The following is a 13,471-nucleotide window of genomic DNA, read 5'->3' as shown; positions in this document are numbered from 1 at the left end:
TTTTCAATATTCAAATACAAAATAGTACATTTTAATTTACTATAGCACAATTCAAGTATTCTTTTAAATTCTATATTTAGCCAACTAGTACATGATATTAAGTGACTTTTTATAATAGTTTTCCTTTTTAAAGATGACATATAAAATAGTGTGACTCTATATTACTCTAAATTGCTCAGAATAAATTGCAAGAACAAATGACAGTAGACAAAGACCTTTATGACTAAATCACCAACACATAAAAGGTTGCACACATCAGTAATAAGGCATTTGCAGGTAACTCCCCAAAAGTATTTAAATTCATGTAAACAAAGACTATGTATATTACTTTAGGGAGAAAAATGCACTACCACAGATAAAATATATTCAAATGGTTGTGACTTTAAACCACATATTATTTGAATACCACACAAAACCAAAAGAGGCATAACCTATCATTTTAATAACTGAAAGATGTTACTTATTCGTGAAATAAAAGGTTGACATTTTGAAACTAATAATGAAAAAGAAATATTTTGCAAATAAACATCCACTGTTTTCAAGAAATAAATATACAATATTTAGTTAGTTTAATGTATTGCAGCATAGGAATATTGTCCTAGCATTAACCATAACATTCAATCAGTAGTTTTAAAATTTTTTTCCACACTGAGCCTTGAAGCTTCTACCTTGTTAGTTGCCCAACAACTTTCAAAAGAGTTTTATTCTCCTGCTTTAGTTGTTCATTTTCATCTTCTATGTCATCTAGATCCTTAAGGAAACAAAAAGGAAAATAGTACGTGAGTTTTTAAACACTTAAACATATTCTGAAGGTGATAAAAACATTTCAAAAAATACACATTCAAAGATAGTTCATACAAGCAATTAACTTGGAAAAGAGGGCAAGTTCTGAAAACTTTAGATGGACTATGCCCCACCTAAAGGAGGCATCCACTACTTAACTCTTTCTCATTGTTGTTGTCGTGGTAATATGGGCTAACTCTTGCCAGATCTTTCAGTTTTTCAAGAAAAGCTAGAAATCAGAATTATTTAAATGTGAATCTTCCAATTTTTAATCATTACAAATAACTTAACTTTTTAGTTAAAAACAAATCCTCTTCTCCCTAAAATTGAGGGCTAAATTTACAAAATACATATGCAGGCAATATGAGGTTCACAGAGCCGCACTGCAACCTAGTGTCAAACTAGGCATCAGAAAGATCCAGGTACAAGTTCTGGATGTACTCCTACCACCTTGTGTGATATTTAACATGTTGGGGCATTAAACTGGGGAGCTGACAGAACCAAGGCATACAGAAAAGGAGATCTGGGGCATGTAGAGTTGATCCGGTTCAATTTATATGTTAGAGTTCTCTATAACATTTTCTTTGAGGGCAAGGTTTTAGAGCTTAAAAAAAAAAAAAAACAACTGAAAGTCACTAAACTAGATAATCCCCCTCCAGCTTTTAAGTTATATGATTCCAGCTCTACGTTCTCTACATTAATCCTAATACCATATATACAACTATTTGGTAAATACGAAGACAATTCACTATAAGTTTTAGTTAGAAGAAACATTATTTCAAGGCAGACTATTTACTGATGTTTGAAAAAGCAGAGATTTATCCTTGCAATTCAAAATACTCAAACTTGGCGCAATCAATTTGAATTATAAGTGTGCTACTGGATAGTGGCATTCTGATAAATTTAGCATACTGTCTTTGGACAATTAGGTAAATGACTTAAAACTGTACAAAAACAGAATTTGCATTTACTTACAAACTGAATGACGTTGGGAAATTAATTTGTTGAAAACAACAATAAAGATATGGGATTCCTAAAATTACTACAACTGAGACCTACCTGAGATTTAGAATTAAATGATAAAACACATTCATGTATCATGACTAGATTATAAACTCTATAAGGACAGGTGTTTTTTTCTTCTTTTTAATGCACACAGTGCCTAAGACGGTGCTAATACATCACAGACATCAAAAATATTTGCATATTTTATTAAACCATATTCCAGAACCAACAGAGGAATGCCTGTGTTCTGAACTAAGACGAAAGGCAGTCTACAAGAATGGGAAGAGCTCACTTAGCACTAGGTCTATGGAATACCTGAGGTCCAATACTGGCTCAGCTGATTACTATGTGATTACAACATATGACCCTGAGCAAGTTACACTCTGAGTTTCAGTGCCCTCATCTATGACCTATAGTTAATGCCTTAGAACTTCATTAGAATGGGTCTGCACAATAAAGCCGCTCAACTGTCTCTTCTTTCACTGTCAGAATTAAGATTGGATTAGGAATCTGTTCTTTTTTTCCCCTGAAGCAAACTTCTTTCCTCCGTCTTATCTAAATCCTTCTAACAGCAAAACTATGGAATCTCTTCCCATCATCATTACCTAAGTATGTGGCCTAGCACTAATACCTGCTTCTTAAGTAGGAAACAAATCCTAGGGCTGAAAGAAAAAAAAAAAAGAGAGAGCTACCAACAGCAGTTAAGTCCTTGGGGTAAGGCTAAACCTAAAGTTGGGGATGCATACGTATAATTGGAGGGAAAAAAAAAGTGGTGAAAATACAAACACATCTGGAGTTTCTTATGACAAGAAACTAGCAATTTTAGTTCTTCATTGAAGCAACTCTTATTGGCACTAGCCAATGCCTTTTTCTGTGTGGTGGTGCCCAAGCTGCCTCTCACATCCAGGCTCTAACAAAACACAGAACAAATCCATTCATCAGTCCATCCCCAAAAAGAACAGTAAGTGAATTCAACTGATAATTGGCCAGAGGAAATCAGTTTACGGAATGAAATGATGGTTCTTACTACCACAAATTACTATCTCATTAAAAAAAGAATGAACTAAATAATGAAATTAGATATTTCTTCACATTTATGTATTTTCTTCCAATTGCCAGAAAAAAAGGAAACCGTGAAACTGTAATATGTGAATACTCACTCTATTTAACAAATCAATTTCTTCTTTGAGTTTTCCAATCATTTCCTCTTTATCTTGCATTAGTCTCACAAGTCTTAGGTTTTCTTGCCTTTCTCTTACTACTTCCTGGTAGACATAATTACAAAGTATTAATTGGAAAGAAATTGGTTGTTTATAATCTTAAATGGCACATATCTGCCAAGTTTGGTGAAGTACCTTAGATATATGAAGATTTCCAATAAATTTCTTTTTTTTTATTAAATTTTTTATTTATTTTATTTTATTTATTTTTTTCCCCCAAAGCCCCAGTAGATAGTTGTATGTCATAGCTGCACATCCTTCTAGTTGCTGTATGTGGGACGCGGCCTCAGCATGGCCGGAGAAGCCGTGCGTCGGTGCGCGCCCGGGATCCGAACCTGGGCCGCCAGCAGCGGAGCGCACGCACTTAACCACTAAGCCACAGGGCCGGCCCTCCAATGAATTTCTTAATCACTTGGTGAGGGAAGGAGAAACCCATCCCAGAAAAGAACCAGAGAGGAATATAGGAGTTTCTGATTAAATCTATGTTTATACAAGTCTGTAACAAATATGAATACTCAATGACTTATCCTCTTTAGCTTATCACCACCATTAGTAATGAAATATCTTACTTTATTAATGGATAATATCCTGTTTGAAATTCAAAATTTTTATTAAAAATACAGAGGTTAAGAAAAGAAGATGGCTTTATAGAAAACTCTAAACAGAAAAATAACGGTCCTCAATTTTACTTCTGACTCTGCCAGTTAACTGGCAACGGATAAAATGAAGGAACTGAAATAGATTACTGATTTTAAACTTCATTTTCTTTAAATAATGCAACATCTTTCTCAAAGAAATCTTTTTTAGAATCGTGGGCCTTCGGCTGGGTCTGCCACCTTGGGGGCAAAAGAGAAGCAGAACTGAAAAGGTCTCACCCAGAACTTGGCTTCTTTCCTACTAACCCTGAGACAAAGTAGCCGGCTGGCCTCATTAATCAGCTGCCGCCAACTACTAGCAACTCAATTCAAACTCTCGTGCAACTCGAAAAGCATTCCTAAAGCACCCCCTTAAACCTGTTAGACTATGTATTCCTGAAAGTTTTTAATTTAAACCCATAGAGGGCCGGCCCCGTGGCTTAGCGGTTAAGTGCACGCGCCGGCCCCGTGGCTTAGCGGTTAAATGCGCGCGCTTCGCTACTGGCCGCCCGGGTTCGGATCCCAGGCGCGCACCGACGCACCGCTTCTCCGGCCATGCTGAGACCACGTCCCACTTACAGCAACTAGAAGGATGTGCAGCTATGACGTACAACTATCTACTGCGGCTTTGGGGGAAAAATAAATGAATAAATAAATAAAATTATTAAACCCATAGAAACTAGTGTAAAAGCTTAGATGTGAACTAAAAATAATCAAAATGTTATAAAATAGAAACAATTTTTTAAAATTAAATCTCTACTTAAAACAATCTTTATATCATAAGGAATAACTTTAGTTCAGCAAAACAAAACAGATTTTTAACAATTAGAAAGTAATTCAGCACCATTATCAATATTAGGGGTTGAACGTCTACAGAACATACCTGAGACCCTTTGGTTAACAAATTTATGCCAAAATTCATTTGAGTTGTTCTCAAAGGTACTCCTAAAGACAGGTATATTCTTAAAATTATTTCAAACAGCAAAGATGGCTCTAGGCTCTAATTTGGAACCCAGAAGAAAGTCTACAAATGACAATCTGTACAGATAATATACTAAACACACAGTAGTACCTATTGCCAGCACAGACTTCTAACCACTTCAGAGGCAAAGACTGCTTTCAATATATTAGAGATTATCACTTGGCAGAATGGGAGTATCCATTAAATATTAAAAAATACAAGAATTGGCTCCATTTCTAAAAGTTTTAACATCAACAGAACTGGACAGGAAAGTATTAAGAAAATTAGAAATTGCTTAGCCACAATGCATCTAGAAACTATATACATAAGACAGTGATTCAAAGCTGCTGTTTAACTACTATATATGGAAATACCAATTAACACTAATGATATCTTCCATTAGCGCCCCTTATACTTTTCCATTTTTTGACAGTCTCTCCTCTACAAATTTCAATTTATTTTCTCTCTCAGCTGCTATGAAAGTAAAAAAGGAATCCTAATGGTATGTTAATTATATCAATTTTAAATAATTTATAATTCATACCTTTTCAAGATCTTCAATTTTCTTTTCCAATGTGCTACTTGAGACCAAATTACCTGAAGCATTTGCATCCCTGTTATATCTGCTGAACCCACTTCTATCTGTTCGGGGATATCTACTTGAAACATCTTCTTCAGAGGCAGTGGTTGTGCTATGGAAATAAAAAAATATATTTTATAAAAATCCCTAATACTCAGCAAGAATGCCAAAAATAGTTTATCTTCACCATAAACAATTACCATTCCCCTGAAGACACATGGTTATAGCTGACAACTTATTTATAACTATAGAAGTTAATCATTATTCCAATACAATGAAAAATTTTTTAAAAAAACATTAATTCTTTTGACCAATATCTACCAAGTAGCTGCTGAGTACCAGACACTGTTCTGGATACTGAAGATGTAACAGCAAACACAGACACGGACTCTGCCCTTCAGAGAGCTTTCAGTTTAAAAGGGACTATAACCAGTTACAATAAAGCAAGACGTCCATCATAAGGTAAGCATCAGGTTCTATGAGAACTACCACAGGGGACCTATTGTAGATTATCTGTGAAGAAAAACCACTTTCCTTTTATGTTTCCTTTTTTTTCTAAAAATTCCAATCTATCATGGACCAATACTTTTGAAAGATCAAATAATGTACTGGAGAGGCCAGCCCAGTGGCACAGGGGTTAAGTGCACGTGCTCCGCTTCGGCGGACCGGGGTTCGCAGGTTTGGATCCCGGGTGCGCACTGACACACTGCTTGTTAGGCCATGCTGTGGCAGCGTCCCATATAAAGTAGAGGAAGATGGGCACAGATGTGAGTCCAGGGCCGGTCTTCCTCAGCAAAAAGAGGAAGATGGGCGTCGGATGTTAGCTCAGGGCTTGTCTTCCTCATACACACACACAAAAAATGTACTGGAAAAATAAAACTAAAAAAGGCCATACAAAATACAAGTGCAAATGTTCTATCAGATTCCGTTTCATAAAATTATATTTCAATAATACAAATTAGAACAGAAAAAATTACATAAAATTGCATGTTTCATTGAAAGTATGTATATAGGCAATTATAGAAAACGGCTATCACACTAGTAACTTTTGTCATTTCATAATTCTAATTTAACCAAAAGCTGAGTGAAATTGCAATTACTCATATAAAACACGAATTCACACGTACTGAACCAACAGCACATCTGTCAATTTTTAAAGTTTTTAATGTAATAAATGAGCTTGCTTCTTGCCTTCTGTGTTAGTTATCTATTACTGCATAAAAAAGTTACAACAAATCTTCGTGGATTAAAACAATACACATTTATCTCACAACTTCTGTTGCTCAGGCATGTTGAAGCAGTTTAGCTGGGTGGTGATGATTCAGGGTCTCTCAGGAGGGTTTAGTCAAGATGCTGGTCAGGTCTACAATCATTTGAAGGCCTGACTGGGCTGGAAAACTTGCCTTTAAGCTCACTCACACGGCTGATGGCAAAAGGCCTCAGTTCCTCATTGGCTGTTGGCCAGAAACTTCAGTTCCTCGGTATGTGGGCCTCTCTGTTGGGCTGTTTACCGTATGGCAGCTGGATTCCAGAGAGAAAGTGACACAGGAACCAAGGCAGAAGCTGTAGTATCTACTAGGACCTAATCTCAGAAGTGACACAGTATCACATCAACCCTGTGTTGCAACGGGAAGGGGTGTATGTACCAGGAGGCAGGGCTTCCCGAGGGGGTTTCTTGGAGGCTGCTACCACACTTGTTAATTTACCTAATCTAGGTTGGGGTGATGACAATGCTGCTCACAAGGGATAAGGTATATCCAAACTACTTCTATGTTTTGTTTTAATAGAACTCATAACAGAGAAACTAGTTTCACAGATGTATGTTGACAGGAATAGAAGAAGAGATTTTAAAGCAATTTCAGCAAGCTCAAAATATTCATTTTTAACTTTTATCCAAAATGCAGAAAATGACACTTTTCAAAACCTGTCTTTACTTCTCCACTGGTAGCCAGTTCCAATCGTTTATACATCAAAAATAACTTTTGATGAAAAAAATGGATTCCTAATCTATTAATTTCCTATGCATAAGTTTTCTTTTGATGGAAAATAAAATTCCAAGTGTCTTTTTTTTTTTTAAAGATTTTATTGATTTATTTTTTCCCCCCAAAGCCCCAGTAGATAGTTGTGTGTCATAGCTGCACATTCTTCTAGTTGCTGTATGTGGGACGCGGCCTCAGCATGGCCAGAGAAGAGGTGCGTTGGTGCGCGCCTGGGATCCGAACCCGGGCCGCCAGCAGCAGAGCGTGCGCACTTAACCGCTAAGCCACGGGGCCGGCCCTCCAAGTGTGTCTTATAAAATTTGTAAGGTATTTGATTATAACTTTTTGCAAGTGTACAATACCAAAATCACCACATGCTTTATTGATAATTGTTACTATATTGTGGAACTCATCATAACAATTTCTAGAAACTTTTCCCCCAAATTTCTAACTTTTATTTTTGTTCTTTGATCTTAGAAAACACTGAATACATCTGATAGTCAGTCCTTCCTTGCATGAAAGGTTAAGATCATTTAAAAAAAAAAAAGAATGAAGGTATCAGACAAATAAGTCTAATTCACATAAATAAAAAGCTGGGGACCAAACTGGTTTCTTATCTTGCAAAAACACTTAAGAGTTCATCCCAAAATTCAAACACTTTTGTCTGAGAATTTCCATTTGAAAATCACTGTATACCTCAGCATATGATAACAGCTGATTGGTTCAGCTTCCAAATTATCATTTAACTTTTTAAAAATCTAAAATTTAATACATTAGTGTTTAAGTAAGTCACACGTCCAGTGAACTACTGTTAATTTAGCTAATATATCAAGTATACTGTTTAGTTCAGCTGACACTGCAAGACTTTCTCAATGAAAGAAGCAGGACATTGATTTACATTCTGGCACAAGTTCCAGCATGTTTTTCCTGTCACTGTCTCTACATAATCAGAATATACTCCTACAAAGCAAAACTCCGAACCATATTTGTTGATTTGTGAACGCTTCCAAGTTTTATATACTTCAGAGCAAGTTGTGTTTGTCAGAAAGGAAGCTGAAAAATAAATTCTTCCTTCATATCGTATTTGTTATGTTAGAATTAACAAAAATTCCTTTGCTATCCTTATTTGTCTGAGTTGGTCTTCTGTATCACTAGACTGTTCCTTAATATATCAAGCTATGGTGTTGCTAGAAAGTATTACATGAATTACCTTCTCTGCTACAGATTCATCCAACATTTCCAGACAAACATCTTTGTCTTGTCATTTGTGCATAGTTTTGTAATGTTAGCAAGCTGAAGTGAGATTTTAAAAGAAACTCAAAGCACTAATGATTACATATAAAATCCTGAAGATCTGCTTCTGTCACCTTCTTAATTGTAATATTCTTTCTTTCAAATAATGCGTTTGTGGTTGTGAATGTATTTATGTCATGCCACTTAAATTTTGATGGTTTTGGGCCGGCCCCATGGCTTAGCGGTTAAGTTTGCGGGCTCTGCTGCTGGCAGCCCGGGTTCGGATCCCGGGCGCGCACCGACGCACCGCTTCTCTGGCCATGCTGAGGCCGAGTCCCACATACAGCAACTAGAAGGATGTGCAACTATGACATACAACTACCTACTGGGGCTTTGGGGGAAAAATAAATAAATAAAATTAAAATTCTCTAAGAGACGCTTTGAGCCTCCTTGGAAAAAACTCTTTAAAAAAAAATTTTTTTTGATGGTTTTATTGTTTGAGTAGCTAATACATTATCTCAAATAACCCACTGTGGTTTAGCACTTCCCATTAAGTACTGCTAAAAATTTAACTCAGGGGGCCGGCCCCGTGGCATAGCAGTTAAGTGTGCGTGCTCCACTGCTGGCGGCCCGGGTCCGGATCCCGGGCGCTCACCGACACACTGCTTGTCAGGCCATGCTCTGGCGGCTTCCCATATAAAGTGGAGGAAGATGGGCACAGATGTTAGCTCAGGGCCAGTCTTTCTCAGCAAAAAGAGGAGGATTGGCATCGGATGTTAGCTCAGGGCTGATCTTCCTCACACACACACACAAACACACTAAATAATAAATTAATTAATTTTAAAAACTTTAACTCAGTACAGGAGGGATAACGTTTCCCAACAAAAGTAGTGCAAACTCTTTGTTTTGTATCTCTTTGAAATTACTTCCATCATCATCATTTGGTTTACCACTAATGTCACATTCAGAAAAGGTATATCTTTCCTTATGAAAAAGTGTAGTAAAGCTTGTTTTAACATAAGTAAATTAGAATTAAAAATAAAGTATATAAATTTTACTTCCTGGATTTAGAAAATAATAACAAAAGCAGAAATTGAAAAAAATGAAAAAGATTTTTACTTTTTATTTCTTGTTTATTTTTAATTATTACATATTTACTTTTGAGTTATTTTATTTATTGAAAAAATGTCTGATTGGATTTAACAAAATATTTTTAAAGTAAATAAATACTTACATTTTCTTCAATTCTTACACACTTTGGGTTACAAATGACTAACATAAAAATAACACACATACAGAGGAATACACATTCTTCCCAAGGTCACATGGAGCATCCACCAAGACAGACCATATTCTGGGCCGTAATACACACCTCCACAAATTTAAAAGAATAGAAATCATACAATGTCTGCTCTCAGACCAAAACAGAATTAAACTAAGAGAAAGATAACTGGAAAATCCCAAAATATACGAGATTAATCAACACACCTTTAATAACACATGGGTCAAAGCAGAAATCTCCAGAGAAATTTAAAAATATCTTAACTAAACAAAAATGAACCCAGAACTTAAAATCTGGAGGATGCAGTGAAAGCAGTGCTTAGAGGGAAATTTATAGCAGTGAATGCATATATTAGAAAAGAAGATCTAAAATGAATACTCTTTAAGTTTCTAACTTAGGAAACTAGAAAACGAAGAGGAAATTAAATCCAAAGTCAGCAGAAGAAATGAAATAAGAATTAGAGCAGAAATCAATGAAATTGAAAACAAGAAACAAATACAGAAAAATCAATGAAACCAAAAGCTGTTTCTTTGAAAAGATCAATAAAATTAACAGGCCTCTAGCTAGGCTGAGAAAACAAGAAGACACACATTACTAGTATCAGAAACGAAAGAGGGGACATCACTAAAAATTCCATGGACATGACAAGGATGATAAAAGAATACTATGAACAACTCTGCCTACAAATTTGATAACCTAGATGAAATGGACCAATTCCATGAAAGACACAAGCTGCCAAAACTCACACAAGAAGAAACAGACAATCTGAATAGGCCTATCTCTTCCAGAAGACAGAAGCAGAGGGAATGCTTCCTAACTCTTTCTATGAGGCCAGCATTACCCTAATACTAAAATCATACAAACACATCACAAGAAAACTACAAACTAGTTAATTTCACATGAACATAGATGTAAAAATCCCCCCCAAAATATTTGCAACTCAAATTCAACAATGTATAAAAAGAATTTACACCAAAATCAAGTGGGATTTATCCCAGGTGTTCAAGTGTGGTTCAACATTCAAAAATCAATTAATGTAATCATCACATCAATAGGCTAAAGAAGAAAAATCACACGATCATATCAATACACTGCAGAAAAAGCATTTGACAAAATCCAATACCTATTCATGATAAAAACTCTAGACAAACTAACAAAGGGAACCTCCTCAACTTGATAAAGAATATCTACAAAAAACCTACATGGTGAGACACTAGAAGCTCTTCTGTCAAGATTAGGAAAATGCAAAGATGTCCCCTCTCACTTCTTTTCAAAATCTTACTGGAAGTCCTAGCTAATAAAAGAAGAAGGAAAAAAAAGGAAATAAACGGTACAAAGTTTGGGAAGGAAGAAACATAACTGTCTTTGTTCATAGATGACATGATCATCTACACAGAAAATCCAAAAGAATCAACAAAAATCTTCCTGGAACTAATAAGTGATTATAGCAAGGGTGCAGGACATAAGGTTAATATACAAAAGTCAATTGCTTTCCTATATACTAGCAAGAAACAAGTGGAATTTGAAATTAAAAACACAATACGTTTACATTAGCAACCCCAAAAATGAAATATTTAGATATAAAACAAAATACGTACGAGATCTATATGAGGGAAAAATGCAAAACTCTGATAAAAGATATCAAAGAAGAACTAAATAAATGGAGAGATATTCCCTGTTAATGGGAAGATTCAATATTGGCAAGATGTCAGCTCTTCCCAACTTGATTATGGATTCAATAAAAGCCCAATCAAAACCCCAGCAAGTAATTTTGCGGCTACTGACAAACTGATTCTAAAATTTACATGGAGAGGCAAAAGACCCAGGACAGCCACATAATAATAATGAAGGAGAAGAACAAAGTGGGAGGACTGATGCTACCAAATTGTGATACTTAACTATAAAGCTACAGTAATCAAGAAAGTGTGGTACTGGCAAAAGAAAAGACAAACAGAGCAATGGAACAAATAGCCCAGAAACAGACCCACACAAATATAGTCAACTGATCCCTGACAAAGGAGCAAAGGCAATACAATGGAGCAAAGATAACCTTTTCAACAAATGGTGCTGGAACAACTGGACATCCACATGCAATACATGAAAAAATAAGACAAAGACCTTAAACCCTTCACAAAAATTAACTCAAAAGGGATCACAGACCTAAACGTAAAACACAAAACTATAAAACTCCTAGAAGATAACTAACATAGGAGAAAACCCAGAAGACCCTAGGTATGGTGATTACTTTTTAGATATAACACCAAAGGCACAATCCGTGAAAGAAATAATTGCTAGCTAGACTTCATTAAAATTAAAAATTTCTGCTCTGCAAAAGACAATGTGAAGAGAATGAGAAGCTGAGCCACAGACCGGGAGAAAATCTTTATAAAAGACACATCTGATAAAGGACTGTTATCCAAAATATACAAAGAACTCTTAAAACTTAACAATAAGAAACAAACAAGTCAATTAAAAAGTGGGCCAAAGACCTTAACAGATACCTCAGCAAAGAAGATAAACAGATGGTGAATAAGCATATGGCAAGATGCTCCACATCTTATGTCATCAGGGAAATGCAAATTAAAACAATGAGATCCCATTACACAGCTATTAGAATGGCTAAAATCAGGAACAATGACAACCCCAAATGCTAACAAGGATGTGGAGTAACAGGAACTCTCATTCACTGCTGATGACAATGTAAAATGGTACAGCCACTTTGGAGGACAGTTTGGTCATTTCTTATAAAACTAAACATACTGTTAACCACACTATCCAGCAATCATGCTCCTTGGTATTTACCTAAAGAGGCTGAACCCTTATGCCTACACAAACACCTGCACGTGGATGTTTACAGCAACTTTACTCATATTTGCCAAAATTTTTAAGTAACCAAGATGTCCTTTCATAGGTGAATGGAGAAATAATCTATGGTACATCCAGACAATGGAATATTATCCAGCCCTAAAAGAAATAAGCTATCAAACCATGAAAAGGCACAGGGGAACCTTAAATGCATATTACTAAGTGAAAGAAGCCAATCTGAGAGGGCTGTATACTACATGATCTCAATTACAGGACATTGTGAAAAGGGCAAAACCATGGAGACAGTAAAAAAGATCAGTAGTTGCCAGGGTTGGGAAGGAGAAGTGATGGGGGGAGGAATGAATAGGTGGAGCACATAAGATTTTTAGGGTAGTGAAAATATCCTGTATGATATCATAAGGATGAATACATGTCATTATACATTTGTCCAAACCCATAGAATGTACAGCACCAAGAGTGAACTGTAATGTAAACTATGGACTTTGGGTGATTATGATGTGTCAATGTAGGTTCATCAACTATAACAAATGTGTCTCTCTGTTAGGAAATGTTGATAATGGGGGAGGCTATGCATATGTGTGGGCAGAGAGTATATGGGAAATATTTGTACCTTCCCCTCAATTTTGCTGTGAACCTTAAACTGCTCTAAAAAACTAAATTAAAAAAAAAAAGCACACATGCACCATGGCACTTGAAGTAGTCAATATCCTATTTAGAAAGGAGTCCACTAATCGTGGACTTGGATGTGATGATGACAATGTCAAAACGCAATCCAAACTTCTAAATGTTTACTCTCCAGTTCTGTTCTTATCTCGTCATGAATTGGTGACAAACAGTTCAAGGACTACACTTTGAGTAGCATTATGCTAGAGAATGTTTAAACTCAGACTTAAAAGAGGAATAAGAATGTGTAAGTATCTAGAAACAAAGAGTATGTGGCCCATTTGAGAAACAAAAAAGTCCAATA

General features: G+C 35.8%; 1 protein-coding gene across 1 annotated transcript in view; it reads right to left on the bottom strand.

The window, feature by feature from the left end:
* Positions 1–202: 202 nt before the first annotated feature.
* Positions 203–13,471, bottom strand: part of PAWR (pro-apoptotic WT1 regulator) — a 101,115-nt gene continuing 87,846 nt past the window's right edge. The window contains exons 4-6 of the mRNA XM_058568731.1: positions 5,149–5,296; positions 2,949–3,053; positions 203–751 (exon numbers count right to left, since the gene is read on the bottom strand). Coding sequence (XP_058424714.1) covers positions 665–751; positions 2,949–3,053; positions 5,149–5,296 — 340 coding nt within the window. The 3' untranslated portion in view covers positions 203–664. The remainder of the gene's footprint in view (positions 752–2,948; positions 3,054–5,148; positions 5,297–13,471) is intronic.

Source organism: Diceros bicornis, chromosome 25 (assembly GCF_020826845.1).
Source record: "Diceros bicornis minor isolate mBicDic1 chromosome 25, mDicBic1.mat.cur, whole genome shotgun sequence".
NCBI classification, from domain to species: domain Eukaryota; kingdom Metazoa; phylum Chordata; class Mammalia; order Perissodactyla; family Rhinocerotidae; genus Diceros; species Diceros bicornis.
Note: the sequence above shows the minus strand (reverse complement) of the source record. Positions and strands in the feature narration are given on the sequence as shown.